Raw genomic sequence first — 26,988 nt, 5'->3', positions numbered from 1 at the left:
AACTTCTGACTTGGGATAAAGGCAACCTCAGCTGGCAGGCTTTTCAGTTGGTATTACAGCGTGCCCAAGGGAGCTGTTTGTAAGCTGAAACATGTAACATTGAAAGAAAAGCTCATTGAATGAAAAGCCCCGGAGAGAGGGGACTTGGCAGCGCTAGTCACCGAGGATGACTCAGGTTCCTCAATGGCAGGCCCAGCCCTGGGGTAATACAGGGTTCCACCTGGCTTGGGATACAACCTGACTCCCCTGAGCTGAAAGCAGGCTAGGGCAGGTAGGCTGGGAATGCTGTGAGGGCGCCCAGCACTCTGGCAAGAGAGAATTAGGCTTTGGCTCCCTAGATCGCCCCTATTCTGGGGACTCACCGTGGTCTCAGAAGGATCCATCATGGTATTCTGTGGCTGTCATCCTGACCTAGTGTGTTGGTACAAAATGATCCAATTAGATTCAATCTTGGAGGTGAAGGGTATCATCTCTTGGTGATTGGCCTGTGGGAAACTATCTAGGGTTGCATCTTTAGACTTAATGGGCCAGAGGGATTATAGAAAGAATCCTTAGCAGAGAAACCCTGGGTGAACATCTGAGCTCCTGCTTTTGGCCTGGTCCAGTCCTGGTCATTGCAGCCACTTGGGGAGTGAACCAGCAGATCTCTCTCTCCCCGCCCTCTCTCTCTCTTTCTTTCTCGCTTCCTCTCTGTATTAATAATATTTAAAAATACTAAATATATATTTTTAAAAGATTTGTATTATATTTATTGGAAAGGCAAGTCAGATTTACAGAGAAAAGGAGAGACACAGAGAGAGAACTTCCATCTCCTGCTTCACTCCCCAAATGGCAGCAACAGTCAGAGCTGAGCTGATCTGAAGCCAGGAATCAGGACTTCCTTGGGATCTATCACACAGGTGCAGGGTCCCAAGGCTTTGGACCATCCTCCACCACTTACCAGGCCACAAGCAGAGAGCTGGATGGAAAGTGGAGCAGTCAAGACATGAACTGGTATCTATAAGGGATCCCAGTACGTGCAAGATTAAGATTTAGCCATCGAGCCACCATGCAGGGGCCTAAATAAATCTTTTTTTAAAGTACGACTTAGTTTTTGTGCAAAACCAATTTGGAAGCCCATACATAGTTTTTCTCTAATGCATATTTGTTAGATACCACGAAAAGACATTAGTACCAAGACAAAAAATGGTCATCCCAGAGACCTGCTCTCTGATGAAGTGGTGAGGAGCCCTGACGTTGTGGCCGACCTCGTGGAACCACCAAGGATCCAAAGAAGCAACCAGTACAACACCTGCTCGTCCCGCAGCTGGGAACCCAGGCCCAGCACTGACTGCAGTCTCTCCTGAACCAAGAAAAAGAAGGCTAGTTCCATCAGACACACAGCAGAAATGGAAACTGGGAAACTTCCGTGGGGTTATTGGGAGGGATGAATTTTCACATAAGCCTTGGAGGTTTGCTTGTAGTGCAAGGAGACTTCTTATCAACGAAAGGGAAATGGGCACAGCTCCTCTTAAAATGAAATTTATGGGCACAGGATTACAGCTGCCTGCAACTGCCAAAAATGCTGCTTGTTGAACCTAAATCCATTAGCCATTCTTTCCAATCCAAGTATTGCCTTTTGCTTCTGATATTTGTGTTGAACCCACCACTCTCCTTCTACTATATATAATGGGTCTTTGAAAATTTCAAGAGAAATAAAAAAAACCCCTTCATGCATTACAAAATTATTTTTTTTTACCAATATGTTTTTAAGAATTACTTGAGAGGTAGAGAAACAGAGGGAGAAGAAACGGAGCACTCTCACATCCTACCCAGTGTCCACAGTGGCTGGGAGGTTGAAGCCAGGAGCCAGGAATTCGGTTCACAATGGGTGGGACAAAGCCAATCACCTGAGCCATCTCCCGGGGTCCGCATCAGCACACGCTAGAGTCAGGAGCCACAGCTGCATTTTAGCCATTTGTCTAAATGTCTACTCCAATATACCTTTTAATTCCATTTCCATGAACTTTTTGAATTATCTTGGTACAGGGACTGCATATCAGGAAAGGCTATGATATTTGAAAGATTTGGAAGGAGCTGGCATTGTGGCTTAACTTGTAAAGCCACAGCCTGTGATGCCAGCATCCCATAGTGCTGATTTATGTCTCGGTTTCTCTACTTCTAGTCCAACTCTCTGCTAACGGTCTTGGAAAGCAGCAGAAGATGGTCCAACTACCTGGATTCCTGTATCCATGTGAGAGACCCAGAAGAAGCTCTTAGCTCATGGAAGATTTTTCTGTCTCCCCTTCTTCCTCTGTAGCTCTGCCTTTCAAATAAATAAATAATAAGTATTTCTCCAATTAATAACTCTTAAATTAATTAATGAAGGATTCTTTTGTTAAACATTGTTTTATTTTTGATGTTGCTTACATGGTTGAGAAGAATGCATGTCCATGAGGACCACTGATTAGGTGGGGAGTGTTGTAGCATGGGGGAAGGTGGATGGGACAAATGCTTCCAATTTTCCTTTTCTTCCCCTTTCTCCTGTGTCTGGGGAGGGAGGTGGCCACTCACACCTGCTAAACTACATCAGGAGTCCACTTGATGTCGTCCTGGAAACTCCAATGTGGAGAAGAATGTCCTGAGGGTATCACTTGAGTGAACTTGATCATTCTGTGATGCTGTTGGTTTCATTGCACCAAGGTTGAAAAAATAATTTTAAGAACCAATGGCTGACAGAGTCTACCCCGGTGCACCCACTCACCCAAGCATTTGCTGCCAAAGCTCAGCCATGAGAGTCGTCCAATCCATTCTGTGCTCCATCATCTGACATGGCTCTCAACATCCTCTGCAGACCTAAAGAAACTGGTGTCTTGCTGTTATGCACCTAGGCATGCTGTCCATGGTACAGGCATCAGCAATCAAGGAGGCCCAGCTCAACATATGCATGCGGTCCAAGGTTGGTCACAAATCCTGTCATCTTCCCTGTGACCAGAGTCTTGAGTCCAATGGTGCAATTGGAGAATCCTCTAAGAAAACTCAGCTGGCATGATCCCAGATCTGACTGTTGTATGTGTCAGCAAGTACAGAGTCTGGTTCAGTTCATCATTTGCATGAGCATACACACACTGGTGATGATAGCTGCCTGGTCAGTTCTGCCCCCAGCCCCATGTCCTGTGCTGCAACCCGGTCCAGTCCAGCCCAGCTTCACATGCACACCAGTGAGAACTGCAGCCTAGCAGGCAACTCCCTATTACTCCTACCAGGGCTACAACTCTGATGGTGGTGATGCTGCAGTGCTGGTGACTAGTTAAAAAAAAAAAAAAGAGGAGATGTTCAAGGCCCTGAGAGGTCCAATAAGTGATCCAGGAACAAAGGCCCGGAGGAAAGAGGGGCTGGCTCTAGCACCTCCTGGTGTTGGCTCAGCAGTCCCAGCCCTGCATAGAGAGCTGGGGTGTGCTGCTGGTGTGACTGTGTGCAGGCAGGTGTGCATATGGCACCTGTGGCAGGGGGTCTCGAGGAGCCCACGGGCCTCTGGGAGATCTTGTGTGAGGAAGAGGCTCAGCTGAGTGGGCCTCAAGAAGTGACATCACTTCCTTGACAACGGACGGAACATAAATTGGGTCATCCGGGTAACCAGGTGCCCTCACTCTGGCACTAGAGGCCCAGCCGTTCAGTTGTCCAGAGCTTTCAGGAAACAATGTATCGTCATTGTTTCCCGCGTTCACAAGGTCCAGACCTTGATCTGCCCCACATACAGCCCAGCTGCAGACAGTGGATCAGCAGACAGGATCAGCCCATGTTGCGACTCATCCATGCAAAGCAGCCCTAGGATCCTAAAGGTGACTGACAATCTTGGGGCAAAACTGTGAGGAAGAAAGTGTACTAAACCAGTGAGAACGCTTTGGGACATGAGGGATGATGCCATCTACACAACTGGGATATGAGATGTGTCTGGCTGGGGGCGGGCTGTTACCCTAACTCTCCCATTTCCTCTGATTTTGGTTTGAAGACTGCGGACGAGGGTATTGTCTTCAGCAGGAGACAGAAAGGTCAGGGTTCCCAGCCCGAGGAAGCAGGCTGAATCTTGCCCTGGCACAAAAGGTTGCAGACCCACTGCCCCATGCCTTTCTTTATCAAGGCTTCAGTGTACGGTTGTGGGGGGGAACAGCCTGCTCTTGTGCTGGGGTTCCCCCTTCCCCCCTGCACACAGAGCTGAGCCTCCTCTGCCCAGAATGCAGCCTCACAGATGGAAGGGAGGACTGTGGGCCCCGAGATGTCAGATTCCTGACTCTACTGTCCCCATGCCTGTCCCCAGGGCCTCTGTTCCCTTGGGGGAATCAGGCAAGAGTGTTTTCGGGCACACATCCACATCAGAACAGCTGGAATCAGCTCATGATGTACCGCCGGCCTAACATGTCTCTGTCCTACCTGGCCCTGCATGTCTATCTTCTTCTGAGTCAGCTAGAGGACCAGGAGCCAAGGAGGCAGAGCCTGAGCCTCAGGATCAGGAGTGCTGAGTGGGTGGGTAGGTAGAGCCTACGAGCGTTGTCAAGGTTGTTCCACACTGGGCAGGGGCTCTGGTGCTGCCATGTTCTGAGAGCTTAGTCCGGACTTAGAGCCCCACGGCTGCAGTACAGTCTGGTGGCCCGCCTCGGGCTTCTCTGGATGGCAGGAGGTGTGTTGTACTTGGAAAGGGCAGCTCTGGTGCTCATCTTGTCTTCTCTTGCTACTGCAGGTTTTACCAATGTTTTGGTTCCAACATCTGCAGTTACTCCCCAGCCAGAGCACGCAGAACCAGTTAAGGAGCCCCCTGAATGCCCAGAGGCCAAGACCTAGCCAGAACATCCTCGTGTCAAGACCACATGCTGGCCCTGCAGACGCCTGAAGCTTGGACGGACAAACCACAGCCAGGGCTGTCCCCAACACCGACTCCCCAGCTGAGTGCGCACCCTGGGTGCCTGTTTGTGCATCCAGTCCTCAGGCCCTAGCCACGGCTGAAACAGCTGTGGCAGTAGCAAATATGCCTCTGGCAGAACCACAGCTCCTGGGACCTCTCAGGATAACCTCTAGCCTAGGCCATCCTCCCCCTCTCCCCTGCCATAATATACTTTAGTGCTTTTCCTTTTTCCTGCATTATACCTTACATTCATAAATAAATTTAGTTTTCTTGTTGAAGTGTACTGATTCCAGTGTCTACTGAGTCGTGCCCCATGCTGTGCAACCACCCCTGCTCTCTACTGCACAAGGCAGTGAGTGGTGGCCCCCTTGGAGTCTCTTGGTCCTCATCCATGACCTGGGTTCCTGGTCCTCCCGATAGGGTACCTTGGAACCAGATGGGATGAAATGCCCTGGGGTTCCCTGTACACAGTGACTCCTAGCTCCTGGCTCCTTAGCTTCCAGCTCCTAGCTCCTGGCCTAGGACCCAGGACAGGATTCACATGCAGAGGGTGGCCTCTCCCCAGGAGCTGATCTTCGGTGGCTGTGAGCATGCACTTGTTCATCACTATGATCAGAGTGTGATAGTGCTTGTCCGTGTGCCCGTGGGTGTGACTTTGACAGAAGAAGCCCAGCACTGGTTGCCAGAGCTGGTGCAGGCAATGGTGTTTATAGCATAGCAGGGAAACTGGGCCAGGCCAGGCCCTACCCAGATGCTGCCCACCAGAATCCAGGTGACTGAGGTGGCTACAGATGGAGACATGTGCAGTATCTCTGGTGATGGGCTTGGCTCCCTGCATTGCTCCTGCTGTGGCCAGCATCCTGGTTGGGCATTGGATCCTTGCTCATGTATGAAGGGACCCTATCACCCTCACATTGTAGGTAAGCACACAGCTCATTCACTTCATCCCAGCTCCCTTGCCTATCTGAGAATGTAGGTGTTGGGTCCCTGGAAGCCCCCAGTAGTCATTCTTCTCCTATCAAACACACCCTCAGCTGCTCCCTCTCCAATATATTCCCAGATCCTCTGCTCAGGCAATCTACACTCCTTCCTCTCTGGGAGGGGGGCCAGGGTGGCAAGTCCCAGTGTTGCATTCCCAGCCTTCATCTTGAAGAAGCAGCAGCAGCAGCGGCAGCAGTGGCAGCAGCGGCAGCATCTATGCTGGCACACCGGATCCTAAATGGGAGGTTGGCGCTTGGAGGTAGTGGTAAATGGCTATTAGGAAAGGTTCTTGGGCCAGGTGTGATGGTTCAATTGGCTAGTCTTCCCCTTGCAAGCACTGAGATCCCATATGGCTGCCGGTGAGTGTTCTCAATGTTCCACTTCCCATCCAGTTCCCTGCTCGTGGCCTAGGAAAGCCCAAAGCCCTGGGACCCTGCACCCGTGTGGGAGATCTAGAAGAATCTCCTGGCTCCCGGCTTTATATCTTCACAGTTCTAGTCATGTGGCCATTTGGGGAGTGAACCAGTGGATAGGAGATCTTTCTCTCTGTAAAATCTGCCTTTCCAAAAAAAAAAAAAAAATTTTTTTTTTTTTTTTAATAGGAAAGGCTCTTGGAAGTTTGGTGGGGCTGTTATTTGGACAGAAACAATTGAGATCTAAGAAATGAAACTACACTTTGGACGATGAAAATCAAGTTCTCATTTCAGGTTCTGTTTGCACTGCACAGAAGGAAAGTGTATTTCAGGGTGGACGGTAGTTTTAAATAATTTCCTTAGCCTTCCATGGTAGGATCAGCCACATAACAACAGTCTTCCTCGTCTGTTGCTGTCAGAAAATCTCCCCTCCCTTTTTTTTTTTTTTTTATCTAGTGGCTAAAGTACTCTCTGTAAAAGGTAGAGATTTCCAAGCCAGTTTCTCTTAAGCAAGTAATTTCCTAAGAGGAAGATAGAAGTGTGTTCTTGCCATTCACTTCGAAGAGAGCTTTCTGATCCTTATCTTCGCTGTGTTTCTGAGAGCACTAATTAATTAAAGGCATTCTCCCATTGTACTGCACTAGATTCTGGAGGATGAGTAGTTCCTGCATTGTGCAGCCATAAGTCAGATAATGACTCGTTTTTGCATAACATAAGTGCCCACATCCATATTTTAGTTCTTATTCAAGTTTCTTGAAGGACTCTATTTGAGTAATGTGGGGGTAGAACAAAGGCATATGCTAGTCCAGGTGGAAGATTCATTTCAGAAAAGAATATGGGACTTGGCAAAGCAATGCAAATCAGGTTAAACAACAAAACAAAACAAAGGAATGAGAAATGGTGCTTGCACATTTTGTCCACCAAATTACGAACAGATTTTCTCCTACAAATTGCTGTCATTGTCTTATTCAGCGACATTGGCCATGGATGAGTTTTCAAATGCATACTTCTTTCCCTCTCTATCCTCTTGTTCTTGTTTTTCAGCCTGTGATTAGCGTTACCTTGAAGAAGCCACAAGCTGAGCCCCGAGGACGTTATGGACCAAATCTTGTCCAGGATGATGCTTCTAATAGGTACAGACTCCATTAAAAATTGGACATCACCAAATGGCTTATTTATTGGCTTTAGCGATGAATGAGTAATGAGGCAGGGTGGGCTGCATTTTTCCCCCTGCTTTTCTCTTTGTAATTGTCATGAACTGTGCCTCCCAATTTGCCAGTTTGTGCTTCAGTAAAAATCACATCAGTCCGCTCAGTTACTTCAGACTCTGAGAGCCATCTGCTGCTCTCCCCTCTCTGCGAATGCTGCGGGGACCCACCCCCGCCGACCTTCACCCGGTGGAGCCTGCGTGTTTGCACCTGCCACAAAGCCTTGCTCACAGTAGCTGCTCACCAAATGTCAACTGGATCGGGGAAGGAAGAATGCCCCTACAGTCCCTTCCCCTACAAGAAAGGGGTTTTAACATTCTAGAAAGCCATATGTGATATGATTTCTTAGGAGACAAATATAACACCAAGATGTGTGTTGTCTATGACTTTTGTCTTAGGAACATTTTAAATAAATCACGTATTTCCATGGCTGACCAGCCCTGCTCCTGGTGAGCACTGACCCAAGCTGGTGCAAACTCACTTGCAGTCCTGGAAGCCCCTAGAAGCCCCTTCACTGGTGTTTGGTTCAGCTATGGATAGACAAGTAGTTCAGTGTCATGTGACTGTGCAGTGAGCAAGCAGCGGCAGTGCAAGGTGAGGTCTGAAAGGAAGGTTAGCGGGGACACAGAGGAGAGAGCCAAGCACACCAGGTGCAGGAGTATGAATCATTGTACAGAAATCGGAGAAGCTTCCATGGGTCTCAACAATGGCAGTATTGCTAACAGACTCTACACATATAGCCATCAAGCAACATAGTTAGGTGAAATAACTCAAATTACAAAGTGGAACATGCACCTGACCATCCAAACTTTATTCCTGTGTATTATTGCTAAAGAATGCAAAAGATAATCCCACAAAGACTTGCACATGACTGTTTATATTATCTTTATTTCTAACACCAAAATCTACCCCAAAATCCATCCAAGTGAATGGGCAAACACACTGTATGTATCTATACAATGAAATACCTACTACACATCAATTTTAAAAAGCCATTAGAGTTGGTGCTGTGGCACAGCAGGTAAAGTTGTTGCTTTAAACTCTGGTATGTCATTTCAGAGCAGTGGCTCAAGTCCTAACTGCTTTGCTTCCCATTCAGCTTCTTGCTAATGCAGCTGGGAAGACAATGAAAATGGTTCAAGTTCTTGGGGGCTCTGACACCATGCAGGAGACCCCATGTGAAATTCCTGGCTGAGTCCAGCTCCAGTCGTTGCAGCCATCTGGAGAGTGAACCAGTAGATCTTTCTCTCACTCTCTCACCCTCGTTCTGCCACTCTGCCTTGCATACCAATAAACAACATTGAAACAGAAGCTACAAATTTGTAAGATATGAATGAATTTCAGAAGCATTATACAGAATAAAAAAATCATATGAAATATCATGGATGGTAAGATTTCACTTACGTGAAACTCTGAAAACCTACAGGGACAAAAATTTATAGTGACTTGTGTCTACGAATGGGGCAGAAGGGACCGACTTTGAAGTTTGATGAATATAGCTGCTTGCTGGGATGCTGGCATCTTAACAGCCAGAGCTGGACCAGGTTCAAGTCCATCCAGGTCTCCCAAAAAGGTGATAGGAGTCCAAGCAGTTGGGCCATCTTCTACTGCTTTCCCAGCTCAATAAGTGGGGAGTTGGATCAGAAATGGAACAGATGGGACTTGAATTAACTCCCATAAAGAGTGCTGGTGTCCCAGGTGACAACTTAACATGTTATACCACAACACTAGGTCCATGGGTGCTATGGTTTGGATATTAGTTTGAGGGAACCCCAAAGCCCTTGTGTAAAGTCTGTGTTCCCAGTCTTAGGCTAATGATTTGTGGATCTACGGTGGAGCTTTTCTGAAATATGGTGTTTGGGAGGTGGCTTAGTTGTGGGTGTCCTGGTCAGGAGGGCATGCTCTCAGAGGTAGTTCTGATAAGAGGCTTAATTATGTCACTTGAGGTCAGCCCAGCATTGCCTTGGCTGGCCTTATGGTTCTTCCTTCACATACTTCCCACTGCCCTCTTCAGACACTCAGCCAATGGGGACTGCCCACTCTTGGACTATGGCCCTCCACAATCACGAATCCAAATAAACCTCTCTTCCATTTAAGTCGCGTATCTTAGTCATTGGGTTGCAGTAACACACGCCAATGCAATAAAATCACCCTATACCTTTATTGTGCTGGTGGAACAGCTATATTCATTTAAAAATTCTCTCCTTCTCTTTGTAAATTTGCCTTTCATGATGGTTCAGTGGCTAAATCCTCACCTCGCAAGCACCAACACCCCATCTGGGCACCAGTTTGTGTCCTGGCTGCCCCACTTCCCATCCAGCTCCTTGCTTATGGGCTGGGAAAGCAATAGAGGGTGATCCAAAGCCTTGGGATCCTGTACCCATATGGAAGACCTGGAAGAAGCTCCTTTCCTGGCTCAGGTAAGCTCAGCTCTGGCCACTGAAGTCTCTCCTTCTGTCTGTAAATCTGATCTGCCTTTGCAATAAAGATATAAAAGTCTTTAAAGTAAATAAGTAAAAATAATTTTTAACAAGACTTGAATCCATGCACTCCGATTAGGATACAGGCATCTCAAGCATTGTTAAATATTGGGCAAAGCCCTGCCTCCCAACAGGTGTATTTTAATGCGTAAAAAAATATAACTCCATGAAGTTGATTGGCTAAAGAGAAAAACTGTATTTGAGCACAATTTTACAGAGAGGAGGAAAAAGAGACTTTGCTGGGGAGCGTAGGATGAAATAGGAGGTGCAGATTAATGACCCAGTGCCTCATAATTAACAAGAAGGAGTGGAAGAATTAATTAAACGGGCAATTTAAAGATGGCAATTAAGAAGCATATAGGGAGCCCGGCGCCGTGGTCTAGCAGCTAAAGTGCTCGCCTTGAATGCGCCGGGATCCCATATGGGCTGCGGTTCTAATCCCAGTGGCCTCCATTTCCCATCCAGCTCCCTGCTTGGGAACTGGGAAAGCAGTCGAGGACAACCCAAAGCCTTGGGACCCTGCATCCACGCGGGAGACCCAGGAGAGCTCCTGACTTCGGATTGGCTTCAGATTGGCGCAGCGTAGGCTGTTGCGGCTACTTGGGGAGTGAATTATCAGACAGAAGATCTTCTTCTCTGTCTCTCCTCCTCTCTATATATATCTGACTTTGCAATAAAAATAAATAAAAAAAATTTTAAAGAAGCATATAGGAAAGCATAGAAGAGAAGTAAGGAGAGAAGGGGCAGTGAGAGGAAAAGGAGGGGAGGAGGAAAAGAAGAAAGGGTGACAAAAGAGGAGGGGACCACTTGACCTAGAGCGAAGGGACGATACATCATTTTAGTGACACTTAGCACCTTACCACTCCATCAAGACCCACTTCCTGTCTTCCTTAACTCTTCACTTGTAGCAACCTTTTATTCACGTCCTCCTTTGAACTCCACTTATTTGTATATTTATCCCACATCTTGTCCCAATTAGCACTGCTATTCAAATTGCTTGCCACTACTGATTTTTAAATATCTGTTGGCCTCCTTTCATCATATCTAGCACTATCTCCTTCAGACAGTTCCGCAGCCTGTGCTTCTCATCGGGCCTTCAGCTCGGCAGCTGGACAGTTTGAGGACATGTTCTCGATTGATCCCAATCTCTGGTTCCTAAAGCTGGGATGAATTAACAACTTGGCACAAGGGAGAGGTGTCGACATTTCTGCTATAATTGTCCTTCTGAATGAAGTAGGAAGATGCTGCAATCCCTTTGTAAAAAGCCATCTCCTACTTTAACTGGGAGACCATGGCTACTGTCATAAAGCCAAGACCCTCTTCAGGCACTGTTCTCTCATGGGAAAACTGAAATAGAGTTGAGTTACCCAATGAGTTCACTTCGCAGTGATTTTTTTTTTTCCTTTTCAATCAGAAATTTCAGCCAGGGCAGTCACATTTGTATTCGGAGCCCGCCAACTCTGACCAGAAATCAGGTCTCCATTCAAGACACACCTTGACAAGTGGATTAGACGTTCTAGTGCAAGGCAGATAAATGTCACTCATGTCACTACACATTAAAGTGTGGGCCTGCTTATCAGCTTGTAGGGTTGAGGTCTTACCTTCAACACTTCTCAGGGGCTTGACGCTTTATTATTCTCCGGACGAGGCCTTTGCCATCCAGACTTCTGCCATTTACACTCGTCGAGGGAATTATTACAGTTCAAGTCTTTGAAACATACGACTTCTGTCAACGTCATGTCCTTTTCTTTGAGAGACAATACCACCTGTGGCCTTAAACAGAAACCTGCCAGAATTTTCTCAAATGTCATATTATGCATTGAGTTGCAGTAGGCTCCCTCTGTAGTGCTGGATCTAGGAAGTCTTGTAGCTGCTTTACAGGCGAATCATGTCTCATCAGGCTTTGATTGCCCAAGGGTATGCTTCTGAGGACAGGATTTGTCATCTAAATCCTTGTAGTAACAAGTATGGATTTAGATTGACACAGCCCGTCTTCTGAAACTTAAGGCCCATGTATCCTAAGCTTGCTAAATAGGTCAGGAAAAGCAAATACATATGCCTACATCTTTAACCTCTTTTCCCAAAGTATCTCAGGGTTACAAGGCTGACCAAATGCTTTGCAAAGAAATGGGAGATAAGGTCCAAAACAGTTGTAGAAATTAAGATGGTTGAGTTCAGTGTAACCCAAAATTTCTTCAAGTATTTTGACTCCTGCAACCTCTTCCTCACACGTAAGCTACTCAGCCCATGAATTTGGTTGGCTTAAGGTGTGAACCTTGAGAAAGTTCACTAAGTAATCTTTTGATGGCAATAGTACATACTAACTAAACTCTTTAACATGCACGTTTCAATGATTTGCATTTCTGAAGCGCATCCTGAAGCTCAGTAAGGATGGGATGGTGTGTAAATGAGCATGTTTTGTCTGCTTGCACACCAGTGCTCTGTCCCTTTGTGTCTGTGAGTTACACTTGGTGATCATGAGCCCACATTGTTTTAGGTGCCAAGGACCATATGAGACAAGAGCTGAATACATCAAAATCCCAGAATTTGAAACCTTAGTTTTGGATGGGTTCTAGAGGCAGAAGCTGTGAATCCCATTTCTAGTTTTATATTCTAAGTTCTCAAAGTTTAGTCCCTGAGGATGTCTTTGCAATCTTAAAAAACAGTTAGGACTCCTATGAGTTTCTATTGAAGCGAAGTGTATCTACCAATATTCCTTGTAGTTGAAGTTAAACCTGAGTGCATTTAAGAACACTGATTTATCTAGCCAGGTAAAAACAAGAAGCCCACCACATGGCAGTGAAAGAAACAGTTTTATGAAAATAATCAACAAGAAACACTCATCCACAAAATGCCCTGAGGTTAGAGTTGTCTTATATTTTTTGAAATCATTCTCATGCCTGACCAATTGACAACAACTGGTTTGTGAAATCTGCATAGGATAGTGCATATCAGAAGCTCTAGAAAATTTCACCATACATTTGAAAAATGAGAGATAAATAGCATTGTCTATTATCCTAGAGGGAGGAAGAGAGAGAACAACGTACCCCATTCATTGGCCCACTTTCAAAATGCCTGCAACAACCCGGTCTGGACAGGAAGCAGAACTCAGGGGTCAAGAATATGCTTCTCCCATCTGGGTGACAGGACCCCAACTACTTGAACATCATCATTGCCTCCCGTGGTCTGCATGAGCAAAAGGCTGGATGCAGGAGCCAGAGTCGGGAATCAAACCCAAGCTCTTGGACATGCTACCAGCATCTTAACTCCTAGGCCAAATGCCCCATCTTTCTAAGTAGAATGTGAATAAGTAAAAACATGGAAGGGACTTGAGTCATAGGGACTCAGCAGGTGGTAATAAGCAAGAAATGTAAGTTAGAGAGAATGACAACAGACCTGATATTATACACCTATCAACCTAAAAGGGTCTAGGAAAAAAAGAGCCTGTACTAGATGATTAAATTGTCCAGTATTTTTTCCGCTTAGATTTATTTATGTGAAATTCAGAGTTACAAAGAGAGGAAGAGACAGAGAGATTTAAAAAAAAAAAGTTATTCATTGGCAGAATCTTGCTTGGAGGGATGGGGCAAGCTAAAAAGTGAGAAAAATTAAGTGACTAGGATCAATTCAATAGCAGTTTATTTTTAAATATTTATTTTGAAAGTCACAGTTACAGAGAAAGGGAGAGACAAAAAGTTCTTCCATCAGCTGGTTCATTCCCCTAAGTGAGCACAATTGCCACCAGGGCTGAGCCAGGCAGTAGCCAGGTAGGAAGGTCCTCTGGGTCTCCCACATGGGTGGCAGTGAGCTCCTTCTGGGCCATCCTCCACTACCTTTCCCAGGGAGCTGGATTGGAAGTGCAGCAGCCAGAACGTGAACCAGCATTTTTTATGGGATGCCAGAGTCGCAGGTGGGGGCTTTGCTCACTTTGCCACAATGCAGGTCTCTCAACAGTGTATTACTCTAAAGGCATTAAACTCAGCAAAATTGAAAGACTATTTATTGTTGCTTTGCTCAACTATTTGAATTGAGGATTTTTCCAGGAGCTGATATGCTCACTGTACTTAAGAGAGTATCATGACCTTAGAATGGGAAACCTTTTTAAACAGTGGACAAGTGTTTTGTTTTTGTTTTGTTAACCGAGAATGGAAGGCTGTTAGGATACAGTTTCAAACACAATTGGATCATCTGCGAAGCTGGGACAAGGCCAACAGTCTGGAGTTGTGGGTCAGTGGGCTCCCTGGAGGAAGTTGTGGGGAGATAGGAGAAGTTAAAGGGTGGTGCGCTTGGAGGACAACTGTGGCGAAGAGCCTGGGGAAATATCATGGGCAGTGTCACCCCCATTCATTTCTCCTCTTTTGTGGCAAAGAAAAACTAAAAACGAAAGATCATTTGCCCCACCAGCGGCACACAGTGAAAGCCCCACAGGCTTTCAGGCAGGGAATGAAGGAGTAATTTTAATGCTAGAAAATTCAAACAACAGACAAGTTGCAGAGTCTCCCCTGTGTGCCTGAACCTGTGTGGACAATTAGGACCTGTCTACATTACTTGGATATTTAAAAATACATTAGTTATTTTGGGATCACATATTTTTACATATTATAGTCAAAGGCTTAATGGCTCTACTAAATAAAGAACTCAACAAAGGAAGAAAAATCTTAGTCCAGAAGGGAGATAGGCAAGGGCTGTACATACAAGTACATACAACACTCAAAGAAAAGATGTCTAAGTTCATGGATATAATTTTTTAAATAATCATAAAATTGTTAATACTATAGTAGTATAACAGTTCTATCAATTTGTTGGACAAACACTGAAAGTTTGACAAGACAGTGTATTTGCTATGAACTAATCCATATGGGCCATCCTTTCTTTCCTTTTTAAATTTTTTTAAAGATTTATTTGAAAGTCAGAGTTAATAGGATCTTTTATCTGCTGGTTCACCCCCTAGATGGTTGTAACAGGCAGGGTTGTATATATATAGGTTTTCCTATATACATGTATATTTTTGAAGATTTATTTAGGTACTGTTATTGCAGCATAGCTCTTAAAGTTCCTGCCTGTAGCGTTGAAATTCCATATGGGCGCCAATTCATGTCCCAGCTGTTCCACATCTGACCCAGCTCCCTGCTTATGGCCTAGGAAGGCAGCTGAGGGTCACCCAAGTCCTTGGGTCCTGCAGCCATATAGGAGACTGGGAAGAAGCTCCTGGTTCCTGATTTTGGACTGGCCCAGCCCTGGTCACTGTAGCCATTTGGGCAGGAAACCAGAGGATGAAAAACCTCTTTCTCACTCTGACTTTCAAGTAAATAAATATTTTTTAAAGGTTACCTATTGGGGCCCGGCACCATGGCCTAGCAGTCTAAGTCCTCATCTTGAGGGTGCCTGGATTCCATATGGGCGCCGGTTCTAATCCCAGCAGCTCCGCTTCCCATCTAGCTCCCTGCTTGTGGTCTGGAAAAAGCGGTCAAGGATGGCCCAAGGCATTGGGACCCTGCACCCACGTGAGAGACCTGGAGGTAGCTCCTGACTCCTGGCTTCGGATTGGCTCAGCACCAGCTGTTGCGGTCACTTGGGGAATCATCAGACAGAATATCTGCCTCTCTGTCTCCCCTCCTCTCTGTATATCTGACTTTGCAATAAAATAAAAAATAAATCTTTTTGTTAAAAGACTATTTATTAATTTTTCTGAAAGGCAGCATGCCAGAGTGAGAGGGGGGGAGGGAAAGATCTGGGAGGGAGAGGGAGAGCAAGTGAGTGTATCAAGCTGTTGGTTTACTCGGCAAATGTTGCACCAGGCTGAAGTGGGGGCCAGGAATGCCATCTGGAATCCCATAGGGGTGGTAGGGGGCCCCGAGTACTTGAGTCATCTTCCACTTCCTTGCCATGCGCCTCTGTATCTTTTTTTAAATTAATTTATTTTTATTAGAAAGATTTACAGAGAGAAGGAGAACGAGAAAGATCGTTCATCCACTAGTTCACTCCCCAAATGCCATCAATGGCCAGAGCTGAGCTGATCTGAAAACAGCAGCCAGGAACTTCTTCTGGGTCTCCCACATGCAGGCAGGGTCCCAAGGCTTTGGGCCATCCTCTACCGCCTTCCCAGGCCACAGGCAGGCAGTTGGGTGGGGATAAGCAGCTGGGACATGAACTGGTGTCTATACGCTGGTGCTTGGAGGTGGAGGATTGGCAGGTTAAGCCAAGGCGCTGGCCCCACATCTGTATCTTCTAAAGTATTATAACTCTGTCATTCATATTTACAACCGTAATGAAACAGGAGGTTCTTTTCAAAGGTCTAGGCAGGCTGTTCATGCTTTCCCCATAAATAAAGGTAGCAGTGTCAGTTTGTAAAAAAAAAAAAAAGTAACCCTTTCCCACTTTCCAACTGTTCAACAGCTGTTGTTTTTTTCAGTCTATGTGGGACCCCCATTTGCCTACTGCCTATTCCTTTACCAATACTTTTACTGTGTTATAGTTTCATAAACTTTATTTTATGATTAAACAGCATGTTCCCACTGACAAAGGCTATTGATTTCTAGGTCCTAAAACTTGTTTTATTTGGATTAAACACAAAACTCTGCAGAGAACTTCTCCATTTAGCTCAAGAAAAAACTGATTTTGAATTGGGAAGCAACTCTAAATTGTGGCTTCTTCTGCAGGGAATAGCAAAAGCTCATGACAATTTGCATGTAAATAAAACTACTGTGATAAAATTCTCCAGAGAACACAGAGTCCCTAAAGTATATATAATATACATATAATACTGTAGAGATTATATTCAGGGTATTCACAAATTCATGGAAATTTTTATTATTTAAAAGTTATATTTGTGCATGATTTTTTTTTTGAAGTATCTTCAAAACATAGAGATTTGCCACACCATTATAGAGACCTGCAAATTCAAAACTGCAGTGGGAATTGGCATGTTCAGGACCTCCTGGGAGAGAAGAGCACAGATGAAACTCAAGGGCAGCCGGAGGAGCCCCTCTTGCCCAGGCTTCGTGTCCACCTGTGCTTTCAACTGACTGACGCTTGTCCAAATATAGACAGCAACCTGCTCTGCTTGAACACATTACTCTTGTTCAAAAATGTCCTCACCCAACACACAAAATAATACTAGTCCAAATGTATCTGTGCATCCTGTGGCCTGGTCAAGTCGATGAAAATAATTAGGTGTTACAATTTATTAAAATATTTTAATTGGAAAGGTAGATCAGATTTACAGAGAGAAGGGGAGACAGGGAACAATCTTCCATCCACTGTTTCACTCTGCAAATGGCCACAATAGCCAGACCTGAGCCGATCTGAAACCTGGGCCAACAGCTTCCTCCAGGTCTCCTATGTGGGTACAGGGTCCCAAGTTTTGGGCCATCCTCTACTGCTGTTCCAGGCCACAAAGAAGAACTGGGTTGGAAGTGGAGCAGCCAGGACATGAACTGGAATTCAAATGGGATTCCAGCATGTGCAAGGAGAGTATTTAGACACTGAGCCCTTGCCTCTGGCCTTCAAACTATTCTTTTCAAAAATTTGCTTTATTCATTTGAAAGATAAACTTGCAGAGAGAGAGGAACAGAGAGATCGTGCATCTGCTGGCTCACTCTCCAAACGGCTGCAGTGGCTGGAGCTGGGTGGATCTGAACCCGGGAGCCTGCTCTGGATCGCCCACATGGGAGCACTACCCCAAACGCCTGAACCATCCTCCACTGCTTTCTCAGGAATCCAAGCAGGAAGCCGGACTGGACGTGGAGCAGGCAGGACGTGAACAGGAGCACATATGGGATACTGGTGCTGCCGGTAGTGGTCCCACCTGCTACACCACAATGCCAGGCCCCTCATAATATTCTTCACATTCATGTAATCTAGATGTTGGGTGACAGCCTTTACTGGCCTGTTGAAGTGTAGGCAAAAATGTTTCAAAAACCTCTGGTTTCCTTGCCTGCAGAAGTCCCAAGTCTGTGTTAACACTCCTAAAATCTCCTCACTTTGGCTTCATGGACGCTATGAGGTTGCCCAACCATGGTCTAGACCCGGGGGATCCCAATCGCGAGATTCATTCTCTTATTTGATTTCCCTAAAAAAGCCCCACATCAGAACCCAGCATGATGGCTCAGGGGCTAAATCCTTGCCTTGCATGCACCAGCATCCCATATGGACACCAGTTCCTATCCCGACTGCTCCACTTTCTATCCAGCTCTCTGCTTGTGATCCGGGGAAGCAGTAGAGGACAGGCCAAAACCTTGGGATCTTGCACCCATGTGGGAGACTGAGAGGAAACTCCTGGCTCCTGCCTTTTGATTGGTCAGCTGTGATAATTGTGGCCAGTTGGGGAGTGAACCAGCAGATCTTTCTTTCTGTTGAATAAATAAGTAAATAAATAAATAAATAAAATTTTAAATGTATTTTAAAAAATAATTGTGTTTATTTGAAACAAAATTTAACCACACATTAGTGTTTGTAATCTCATTGTGTTTCCACCTCATTACCATTCATGAAATACAGGGGTATTGTAGATTACTAATATTTTCATCATAGGGGATGTTTCAAGGTTACAACAACATGAACTTACATAACATGTTATGAATGAGCAATGTGTCACTGAAGAAATGAAGATCAAAAACACTTCTGAAGAAAATGATGCTACTGTACGACCTATGTGTCAGTGAAGAAACAAGAAAAAATTATTTTGAAGAAAATTAAAAATAATTAAATAAACCTTTAAAAAAGGCAAGAAAGGCCACATCAAACATCAGTTTGACATATCAGGCTGAGGAAGGGATCTGCTTTTCATCATTCCCTTCCCTGAGCACCCAAAGCTTCATTTTTAGGTCTTTGCAAACTTGCCCAGAAGAATTAAACTCTGTACTCCCTAAATTTTCCAACTTTTTGTTTGTTTTTTGGTGTGTGTGAGGATGGGGATGGGGAAGGGAGTGGGATGGGAGATTTCTTTCCTTTCAAAGGAGTGGGAGCTCCAGTGAAATCTGCCTAGGGCAGAAGTTTTCATCGGCTCATGAAATCAAGGAACAGCCTTGCTAACCCAATAGCAGAACAAAGATTTCAGTGGAGTTCAAAAACTGCTGAAACCAGGGACTTGCCATTGCTCCTCCCATCACACCTGGGCAAGAGCCAAGCCTTCTCTTCTGGCCTCCTAACTCTTGGGAGGGACTGCCTAACGGTCTGTAAGGTCCAAAGTTCTAAAAATGTTGGGCAAGGATCTCAATGACTGCGCTATCCGTGCTTCGATGACCTGTGTATGCTTACAATGCGTGTAAGGATGCAGCCGGCAGCTCCCTGTGGAACCGGGTATTTGTCAGAGGAGCAGCTGCTTCTGGGTCACAGGAGGAACTTTTTTAAACTGTCGATGTAAACCTCTGGGATAGTTCTAGTTACCTTTAAGTAAAATGTAGGGGTGACTAGAACATGCACACCCAGTAACATGTCATCAGACCACAGGGGAAGGAGGTGATGAATATTGTCTGCCAGAGAGGCAAGAATACTTTTTTTTTTTAAAGATATTATTTATTTTATTACAGACAGATATACACAGAGGAGAGACAGAGAGGAAGATCTTCCGTCCGATGATTCACTCCCCAAGTGAGCCGCAACGGGCCGGTGTTGTGCCGATCCGATGCCGGGACCAGGAACCTGTTCCAGGTCTCCCACGTGGGTGCAGTGTCCCAATGCATTGGGCCTTCCCAGGCCACAAGCAGGGAGCTGGATGGGAAGTGGAGCTGTCGGGATTAGAACCGGTGCCCATATGGGATCCTGGCGCATTCAAGTCGAGGACTTTAGCCTCTAGGCCACGCCGCCGACCCAAGAATACTTTCCTAGAGGCTCTCGAGGTGAGCCTTCAGGATTCAGTGATTTGTCCAGCTACGAGGGGATTCCAGAGCCAGAGCCTGGCAGGCTTGGATAGACGGACAGGAACTGCCTCCTCTTCCACACCTCGTTTACCCCGTGCTGTAACCACGTGAAACCACCAGAAAGCAAAGAAGGAAGCGAATGGTTGCTCCAACTGGACTCCCCGCATGTGTCACACGGGGTAGCCTTACAGGATGGTTAATGCCATAGTCCCAGCGCACGCTGCAAGAGCCCCTTAACCGCCGGAGAGGGAGGCCAGCAGCCAGGGTGACACTAACCCGTGGTGTGGCTGAACCCGGCACTCAATGCCACCCAAGTTCTAATCAGTAATTAGAGTTCTTGCCACTCACCAGCTGTCAGTACCGTAGACCTGTGCCTGCTGGGAGGCACCAACCAGGAACAAACCAGGAAATGGAAATAACGAGGGAGTTCTTCGGTGCTACTCTAGTAAGGAATGGACACGAAAAGAAGAGACAACACATTTTTAAAAGGTTGATTTATTTTTTTTTTAAAGATTTATTTTATTTTTATTACAAAGTCAGATACACTAAGAGGAGGAGAGACAGAGAGGAAGTGGAGCTGCCGGGATTAGAACCAGCGGCCATATGGGATCAAGGCGAGGACCTTAGCCACTAGGCCACGCCGCCAAGCCCAAGGTTGATTTCTTTTTATTGGAAAGCCAGAGAGGAGAGATATAAAGATCTTACAGCCGCTGGTTCACTCCTCAAAATCTTTGCAACAGCCACAGCTGAAATCTGAAGGCAGGAGTTTCTTTCAGGAATGTACGTGGGTGCAGAAGCCCAGACACTTGGGCCGTCCTCCGCGGCTCTCCCAGGCCACAGGCTGGCAGGGAGCAGCCGGGACCCGAACCGCCACAGCGCCGGCTCCAAGACACGCTCCTGAAAACAACCACCAGCAAACAAACAAACCCGCCCCCAAACAACCGGCTGACTTGGGCTGAGTGGGAGGCGTCCTGCTCCAGAAAGCCCTAGGACCGGGGGAACGGCTCGGCATCGCACTCCGGGACCGGCGGCCACTCGGAGCGCGCGTACCAAGCATCCTTCACCCTCTGGTCCACCCGCAAGCGGCCCAGCCAGAACCAACGCCGACCCCTCAACCATCAACCCAGAGAGGTCTCCTTCCCGGCTTCCCCTGCGGCGCTGGCGCCGTGACATCACTTCCGGTCACTGGCGCACGTGGTAGGAAGTGCCGGTGTCGGTGGCCGTCTGTCTCTCGGGCTACGCTGCCCGGAGTTCCCCCGAGTTTCCCCGAGCTGTCCCGGGCAGCGCCGCCGCCGCCGCCATGGGAGTCCCGGCCTTCTTCCGCTGGCTGAGCCGCAAGTACCCGTCCATCATTGTCAACTGCGTGGAAGAGAAGGTGAGCGAGCGCCGGGCGGCCGTCTCGCGGGAGCCCGGGGCTGCCCAGCGAGCCTAGGCCGCGGTCCTCGGGGCCCCCGGGGGAGCCTGTAGCGGGAATCCCGCGGAGGACCCCGGCGCCCGGGCTCGCGGGCCGGGCCGCCGCAGAGCTGCCCGCGCAGCGGCGCCTTCCCCGGCCCGCCTTTTCTTTCTTTTTTTTAATTTCCCGGAAGGCCCCGCCCACGGCTTTGTTTCCTCCCGGGACCGCGCAGTTTTGGGGTTCTCGCTGGGAGGGCCCCCCCGGCAGACAGGGGCGGGCCGGCCGCCGACTGGACGCGGGTGCGGATCCCGCCGTGGACAGCGGAGGCTGCCGGCTCGTCGACCGGGCGGTGTGTGCGGGTGCTCGGTCGGCTCTCGGGGCGCCCGAGGTGAGGGGCCCCGCGTGACCCCCGCTGCCCAGCCCGCCGGGAGGCCCCTGAGCGCTGGGTTTTCTAACTGTTGCTGGCGGTTTTGTCTCCCGACTTGTGTACCCTTGACTTGGGCTTTCTGAATCGGACAGAGTTCTTGGGGGGGATGTTCCCCTCTTCTGGGGTGTCCTTGTGACAGGCTCTTTTGCACGAATTGGTGAGAGAAAGTGGATATTAAAAAAAAAAAAAAAACTTTGCAGGCCCTTGCCCAAGGAGAAAGCAGAAGCCTAATGTGAATGTTGTGCTCACCCATCCCTGGTTTTTTTGTTTTTAACGACAAACTTAAGTTTTTTGTTTAAGAGTGTAAGTCAGCCCACTGTACCTGTCTCACACCTTCCTGGCCCGTTTCTCCGTTTCTTTACTGCTTTCCTTTTTGTCTAAATTACTTGGTGCGTCAGTTATGTGCTTACCTGTTGAGCTTGAGGCCCTTATTCAGCTCAGCCATCTCTCTAATACAATAAGTAGCTTTTTATTTCTTTTCTTGGTGTGTCTGTGGATTGCGCAAAGTCCTGCTTTGAGAGGGTGATGTGCCTTGTCCACACTGCGCTTTGCCATGCTCATCTGCCTGGTCACCTGTTGTAAATCGTTGGCATCCAGTTAAGCTTGGTGGGGCTTTGTGCAGATTGGTTGTCGGCTCTGCCAAGCGAGGTGCTGGGATTGTTGTCGCCGCAGTGATCTAGTTGTGTTTTCTCTCCTTACAAGTTCTCTTTGTCTTTATTTCTCTTGCACTTAGTCTGGTAATTTTATAGACTTGCTGATAAGCTTCCTTTAAAAAAAATTTTTTTTTCTGAGTCAACCCTGTAGCAAGGTAGGCTACACCTCAGCCTGCCATACCTGCATCCCCCGTGGTCACTGGTCTGTCCTGGCTGCTGTGTTTCCCATCCAGCTCCTTGATTTAGGCTTGGGAAGGCGGCCGAGGATGGCCCCAAAGCCTTGGGACTCTAGATCCACATGGGAGGCGGGGAAGAAGCTCCTGGCTTCAGATCTGCTCAGTTCTGGCTTGACAGCTATTTGGGGAGTTGGCTAGGCAATGGAAGATCTCTCTGTCTGTCTCCTCTGTGTAACTTTGTCTTTCAAGTAGAAATAGAATAAATCTTAAACTTCCTTTTTTAGTGACACTGTTTTCCAGCATTCTCTTCCCTGGCTTAACTCCTTCGTTTGTTTCTCATTCTCAGTTGACTTTTTAAGAAATGCTGTTTCAGAGGCCCATTTTCTGGCTCTTTCGGTGGCTTCAGATGCTTTCATTCTGCCCTGATACACAAGAATGATCATTAATTAGCTAATTAAGAATGGAGTTCAAAGATAAAAAAAAATGCTCCCCCCCCCCCACGATTTTCTGAAATGTGGAGAGAGCGAGCAGTGGAGACAGAGCTTCCATCTGCTGGTTCACTCTCCAGATTGCTGGAGCAGCCAGGGTTAGGCTGTGCCGAAACTAGGAGTCTGAAGCTGTCTGTGTGTCCCTTATGGCTGCAGGGACCTTTGGAATTGGACCATCTTCCGTTGCTTTCCCATGGGCTTTAGCAGGAAGCTGGCTGGAAAGTGGAGCAGTCAGGACTTGAACCCTGCCGGTATAGGATGCTGGCATAGCAGGTGGTAGCTTACCATTATGCCACAGCACCAGCTCCTACCTACTGGTTTTGTTTGTTTGTTTGTTTGTTTGTTTGTTTAAATCAGCTAGTATTATTCATAACAAGTTCAATGAGCCTGTGACTTGTTCATTTAATTCATGATTAAATGTTCGATGCCTGAAGTTACCATGCCAGATGTCGGGGTCTTCCATCCTGCAAAAGAATTCACCCGACACTCCAGGCTCTGTTTCTTAAGGAACTTTATTTTTCCAAGCAGTCAATTTCCCAGCCGGTCGACTGGACTTCTACTACCTCCCGTACCTCCCGTTTTTCTTCCGCCTCTCTCTGCTTCCTTTCCCAGTCTCCTCGTTGCCCCTAGTCTTCTTCTGTCCGTCCGTCCATCTCCGTCTTCCTGTCCTGGCCCGCTTCTTCCTGAAACCCCCACCGCTAAATACAATCCTAGTCCAATCAGCTTAAAGGTCACCGATGCACGCGGCAGGCACGCCAATCATGGCTCTGATCACGCGTAGCACACGTGCTAAGCATGCAGCTACGGGCCAATCAGAAGGCACTTCCTGAAACCTGTGTACCGCCAAGCTCCGGGGGGAGGAGAGGTCTCAGTGCCATCTTAGGGCACACGTGCGGTGCTCCCGACAGCCAGAGGCACTGTACCAAGCACGGTCCTGTTTTGATCACAGTTTCGAATGAAAACTTGCTGGAACCACATGACTACTATTTTCATTGTTATATCACTGGTGGGGTAAGTGAAACTCAAAAGCGTTGAGTAACCAGTCACATTGTCAGAGTATTTGTGGGAAGTTCATGCTCTCTATTGTTACAATCTTCTACTCTCGTTCTTTTGTGTCATCAGGTTTTCAATCTTAAGTTTGAAAGGTATTTTCCTTGATGTCGTACACTTTCATGATTATGCATGTAGGTACAAATTTGAAGTCTAGAATCTAATGGCTTTTAGTATCAGACACTGCTCCATGATGATTTCTTGACTTATTTTTTTTACCTCTTTCCTTCATACACTTGTCCTCCTACACTGGTTTACTTGTTTTCATTGACAAATTTATTTCAGAGATAGAGAAAGAGAGATCTTCTCTGTGCTAGTTGCTTCTCAAATTCCCACGCAGCTGAAGTGGGCCTGGCTAGAGCAGGAGCGTAAAACTAACCGGCCCAGCTCCAGCTCCAGAGCCGCTGGTCCATTGCTGCTGTCTCCCTTGGTTGGTGAGAAGGGGAACCTGCAGGGCAGCTGGGACTGGCCCTAGCTGGGATGAGGGGAAGACCTACCAAGGAGGAGTCTTTTATTATTATTTTTAGTGGAAAAGCAGATCAGATTTACAGGGGGAAGGAGAGACAGAAAGATCTTCCATCTGCTGGTTCACTCCTCAAGAGACTGCAATGGCTGGAGCTGAGCCAATCCAAATGCAGGAGCCAGGAGCTTCTTCTGAGTCTCGCATTTGGGTGCGGGGGCCCAAGGCTTTGGCCATTCGTTACTGCTTCGCTGACAAGCAGTTTCTGTTGCCTTCCCTTTGCCTGGTGTATGGATTTTAGGTATTTATTTATGTGTGTCTATATTTGGAATCTGATAATTTTGTTGGAAAAAGGGCGTTTTAGCTAATATGTAGTATAGCAGCTTAGGTTACTGGGCCCGCATGGCCTCCATGTGTTGTTATTTGCCCGTTTCCTGGCTACATTGTTTTAGTGGAATGTGTTTCCCCATTGTTGAGTCAGGAGCTTCAGGAGTTCCAGTGTGGGCATTCAGCAGTTAACAGTGGTACTAGCAGGGCTCTCTTCCTCAGCACGGGAAGCTGCTGAACTTCAGCAGTGTGTCCCTTGTTCTCCTATTTCGGCAAGGCCCTGGAGCATCAGTTTCTCTTCAGATTGGTTTGTGAGGTCAGTGTTGGGCGTTTGTGCCCATCGGCACACTGGAGGGCTGCTCCTAGCTGACTAATTCTTCAGTTCTTTTCTACAAACCTGTTAGCCTGCAAACCTCCCACTTGCTGCTTCACACAGCTTTAACTATGCTGAGGAATGCCTTGAGGTTTCAACCTTGCTCTGTTCTTTTGCAATTGGAACTCATTCCTACACACTTATATATGTTTTCATGATTAGTTTGTTGTCTGAGAATGATTTCCAAAGACTTTAAATGTTTCTGTTTTTAAAGTGGATTTCTCCAGTTTTGTTGGGTGGCTGATCAGTCTGGGGTCCCTGCCATATTGGAACTTGGTCTTTGATGAGCTTTGATGCTTTAGAACAGGGGAACCAATTTCACACATCTAGAAGTATACTCCATAGTGCTTGTCTGAGTCTTTGGCACATACCCCATTGAATCTGGGTGGACTGTGAAGTTGTTTTACTGCAGAATAGAATAATCCCTGAGTAAGAAGCCCATAGAAGAGTGCTGTTTGCACTTTAAGTACTCCATACATGTTAATGATGATTACCAGTCCTTGTTCACCAGCACTGTATAAATGAAGATCTAATAGGCATACAATTTAAACATGGATCATGCTCTAGCATTCTCAAATGGCAGCTATGTCAACTTTTAGGTAAAGATACAGTAATTTTCATTAACCTTTTGGTTATTCTCCCCAGAATATTATCCATACTTTTTTTTAAACATTTATTTACTTTTATTAGGAAGTCAGATGTACAGAGAGGAGGAGAGACAGAGAGGAAGATCTTCCATCTGTTGATTCACTCCCCAAGCGGCTGCAGCGGCTGAAGCTGAGCTCATCCGTAGCCAGGAGCCAGGAGCTTCTTCTGGGTCTCCTTTGTGGTTACCCACACTTTTAAACAGTACTTTTCAGTTGTTCCAGGCTGTTTTAAGGCAAATTTAAAAAATGAAAGTTTTCAACTTGATGGGAAGGAGAAAATACCATGTGAGGAGGTGCAAAAGCACAGCATTTAAGTACTGTCTGTGTTTTGACATCTGTTGAGGGCTTTGGCATCTTTTTGTTTTTATCTTTGCTTCTTCAAAGATTTTATGTATCTTTAATTTTTTGGCATCTTTCTGTGTAAAAATATCCGGGCGCCTATTTGGGATGTGTAATTCCTTTCCCGTGGAGTAGTGGAGTGTGCTTTGTGCTAGACACGACTTCTTTGGCTGGCAGCCTTATCAGGAGAAGTGTTTTCTGTTTCTCCCAGGAATTTCTAGCTTTTTAACCCAGGTCCCCACATTCTTTGGGAATACTGGTTTCAAGTTGCCTGAGACCTGGTTCTGAGAGAGTGAGGGAGGAGCCAGAGCAGCTGATCCTGCACTGCTGGACTGTCCACAGGCGGTTCCTGGAGCCCCTCCCTAGCGGAGTCCTGCCTTGCTTGCCTCTGGCGGGAGGCTTACCTGCTCTCCCAGGCTGCAGCTGCTGCACGCCATCTTTTGCCAGAACTGTTGATTCCCTTACGATTTTTCAATTGCCAAAGGTTATACCTTCTGGTTCCCAGCATAGTTATGCAATTATTTTTGTTTGTTTATTGAGTCTTTCATGTGGTTTTGGGATAGAAGGGGAAAACTGAAGTGTGTGCTCAAATGTGTCATCTGGGGAACCCCCAAAATAATGAAATGTTATTATCTGACATAAATTGGTTTTAGGGCTCAAGATAGCTCTCATTCCAGCTGCCTTTTGACTGATTAATGATTCCTCTTTAATCCAGTAGGCAGCACATCGGTATAGTGTTTCACAAGGCTTTTGAGGAATGAATTGCTTTATTGAACATGAAAATCTCTTCTTAAAGCAAGTCTAAATTTACACAATAAAGTATATAATACATCC

At 46.6% G+C, this 26,988-nt stretch overlaps 1 protein-coding gene across 2 annotated transcripts in view; it reads left to right on the top strand.

Annotated features, from left to right (window-relative positions):
- Positions 1-20,964: 20,964 nt before the first annotated feature.
- The window catches only part of XRN2 (5'-3' exoribonuclease 2), a 69,389-nt gene continuing 63,365 nt past the window's right edge, over positions 20,965-26,988 (top strand). The window contains exon 1 of one of the 2 annotated variants that reach the window (XM_004585646.2): positions 20,965-21,196. In XM_004585646.2, coding sequence (XP_004585703.2) covers positions 21,122-21,196 — 75 coding nt within the window. In that variant the 5' untranslated portion in view covers positions 20,965-21,121. Of the gene's footprint in view, positions 21,197-25,028; positions 25,112-26,988 lie in introns of those variants that run through there. The other variant, XM_012927180.2, reaches the window with a different exon arrangement.

The sequence above is a fragment of the Ochotona princeps genome, chromosome 22 (assembly GCF_030435755.1).
Source record: "Ochotona princeps isolate mOchPri1 chromosome 22, mOchPri1.hap1, whole genome shotgun sequence".
Classification (NCBI taxonomy): Eukaryota; Metazoa; Chordata; class Mammalia; order Lagomorpha; family Ochotonidae; genus Ochotona; species Ochotona princeps.
Note: the sequence above shows the minus strand (reverse complement) of the source record. Positions and strands in the feature narration are given on the sequence as shown.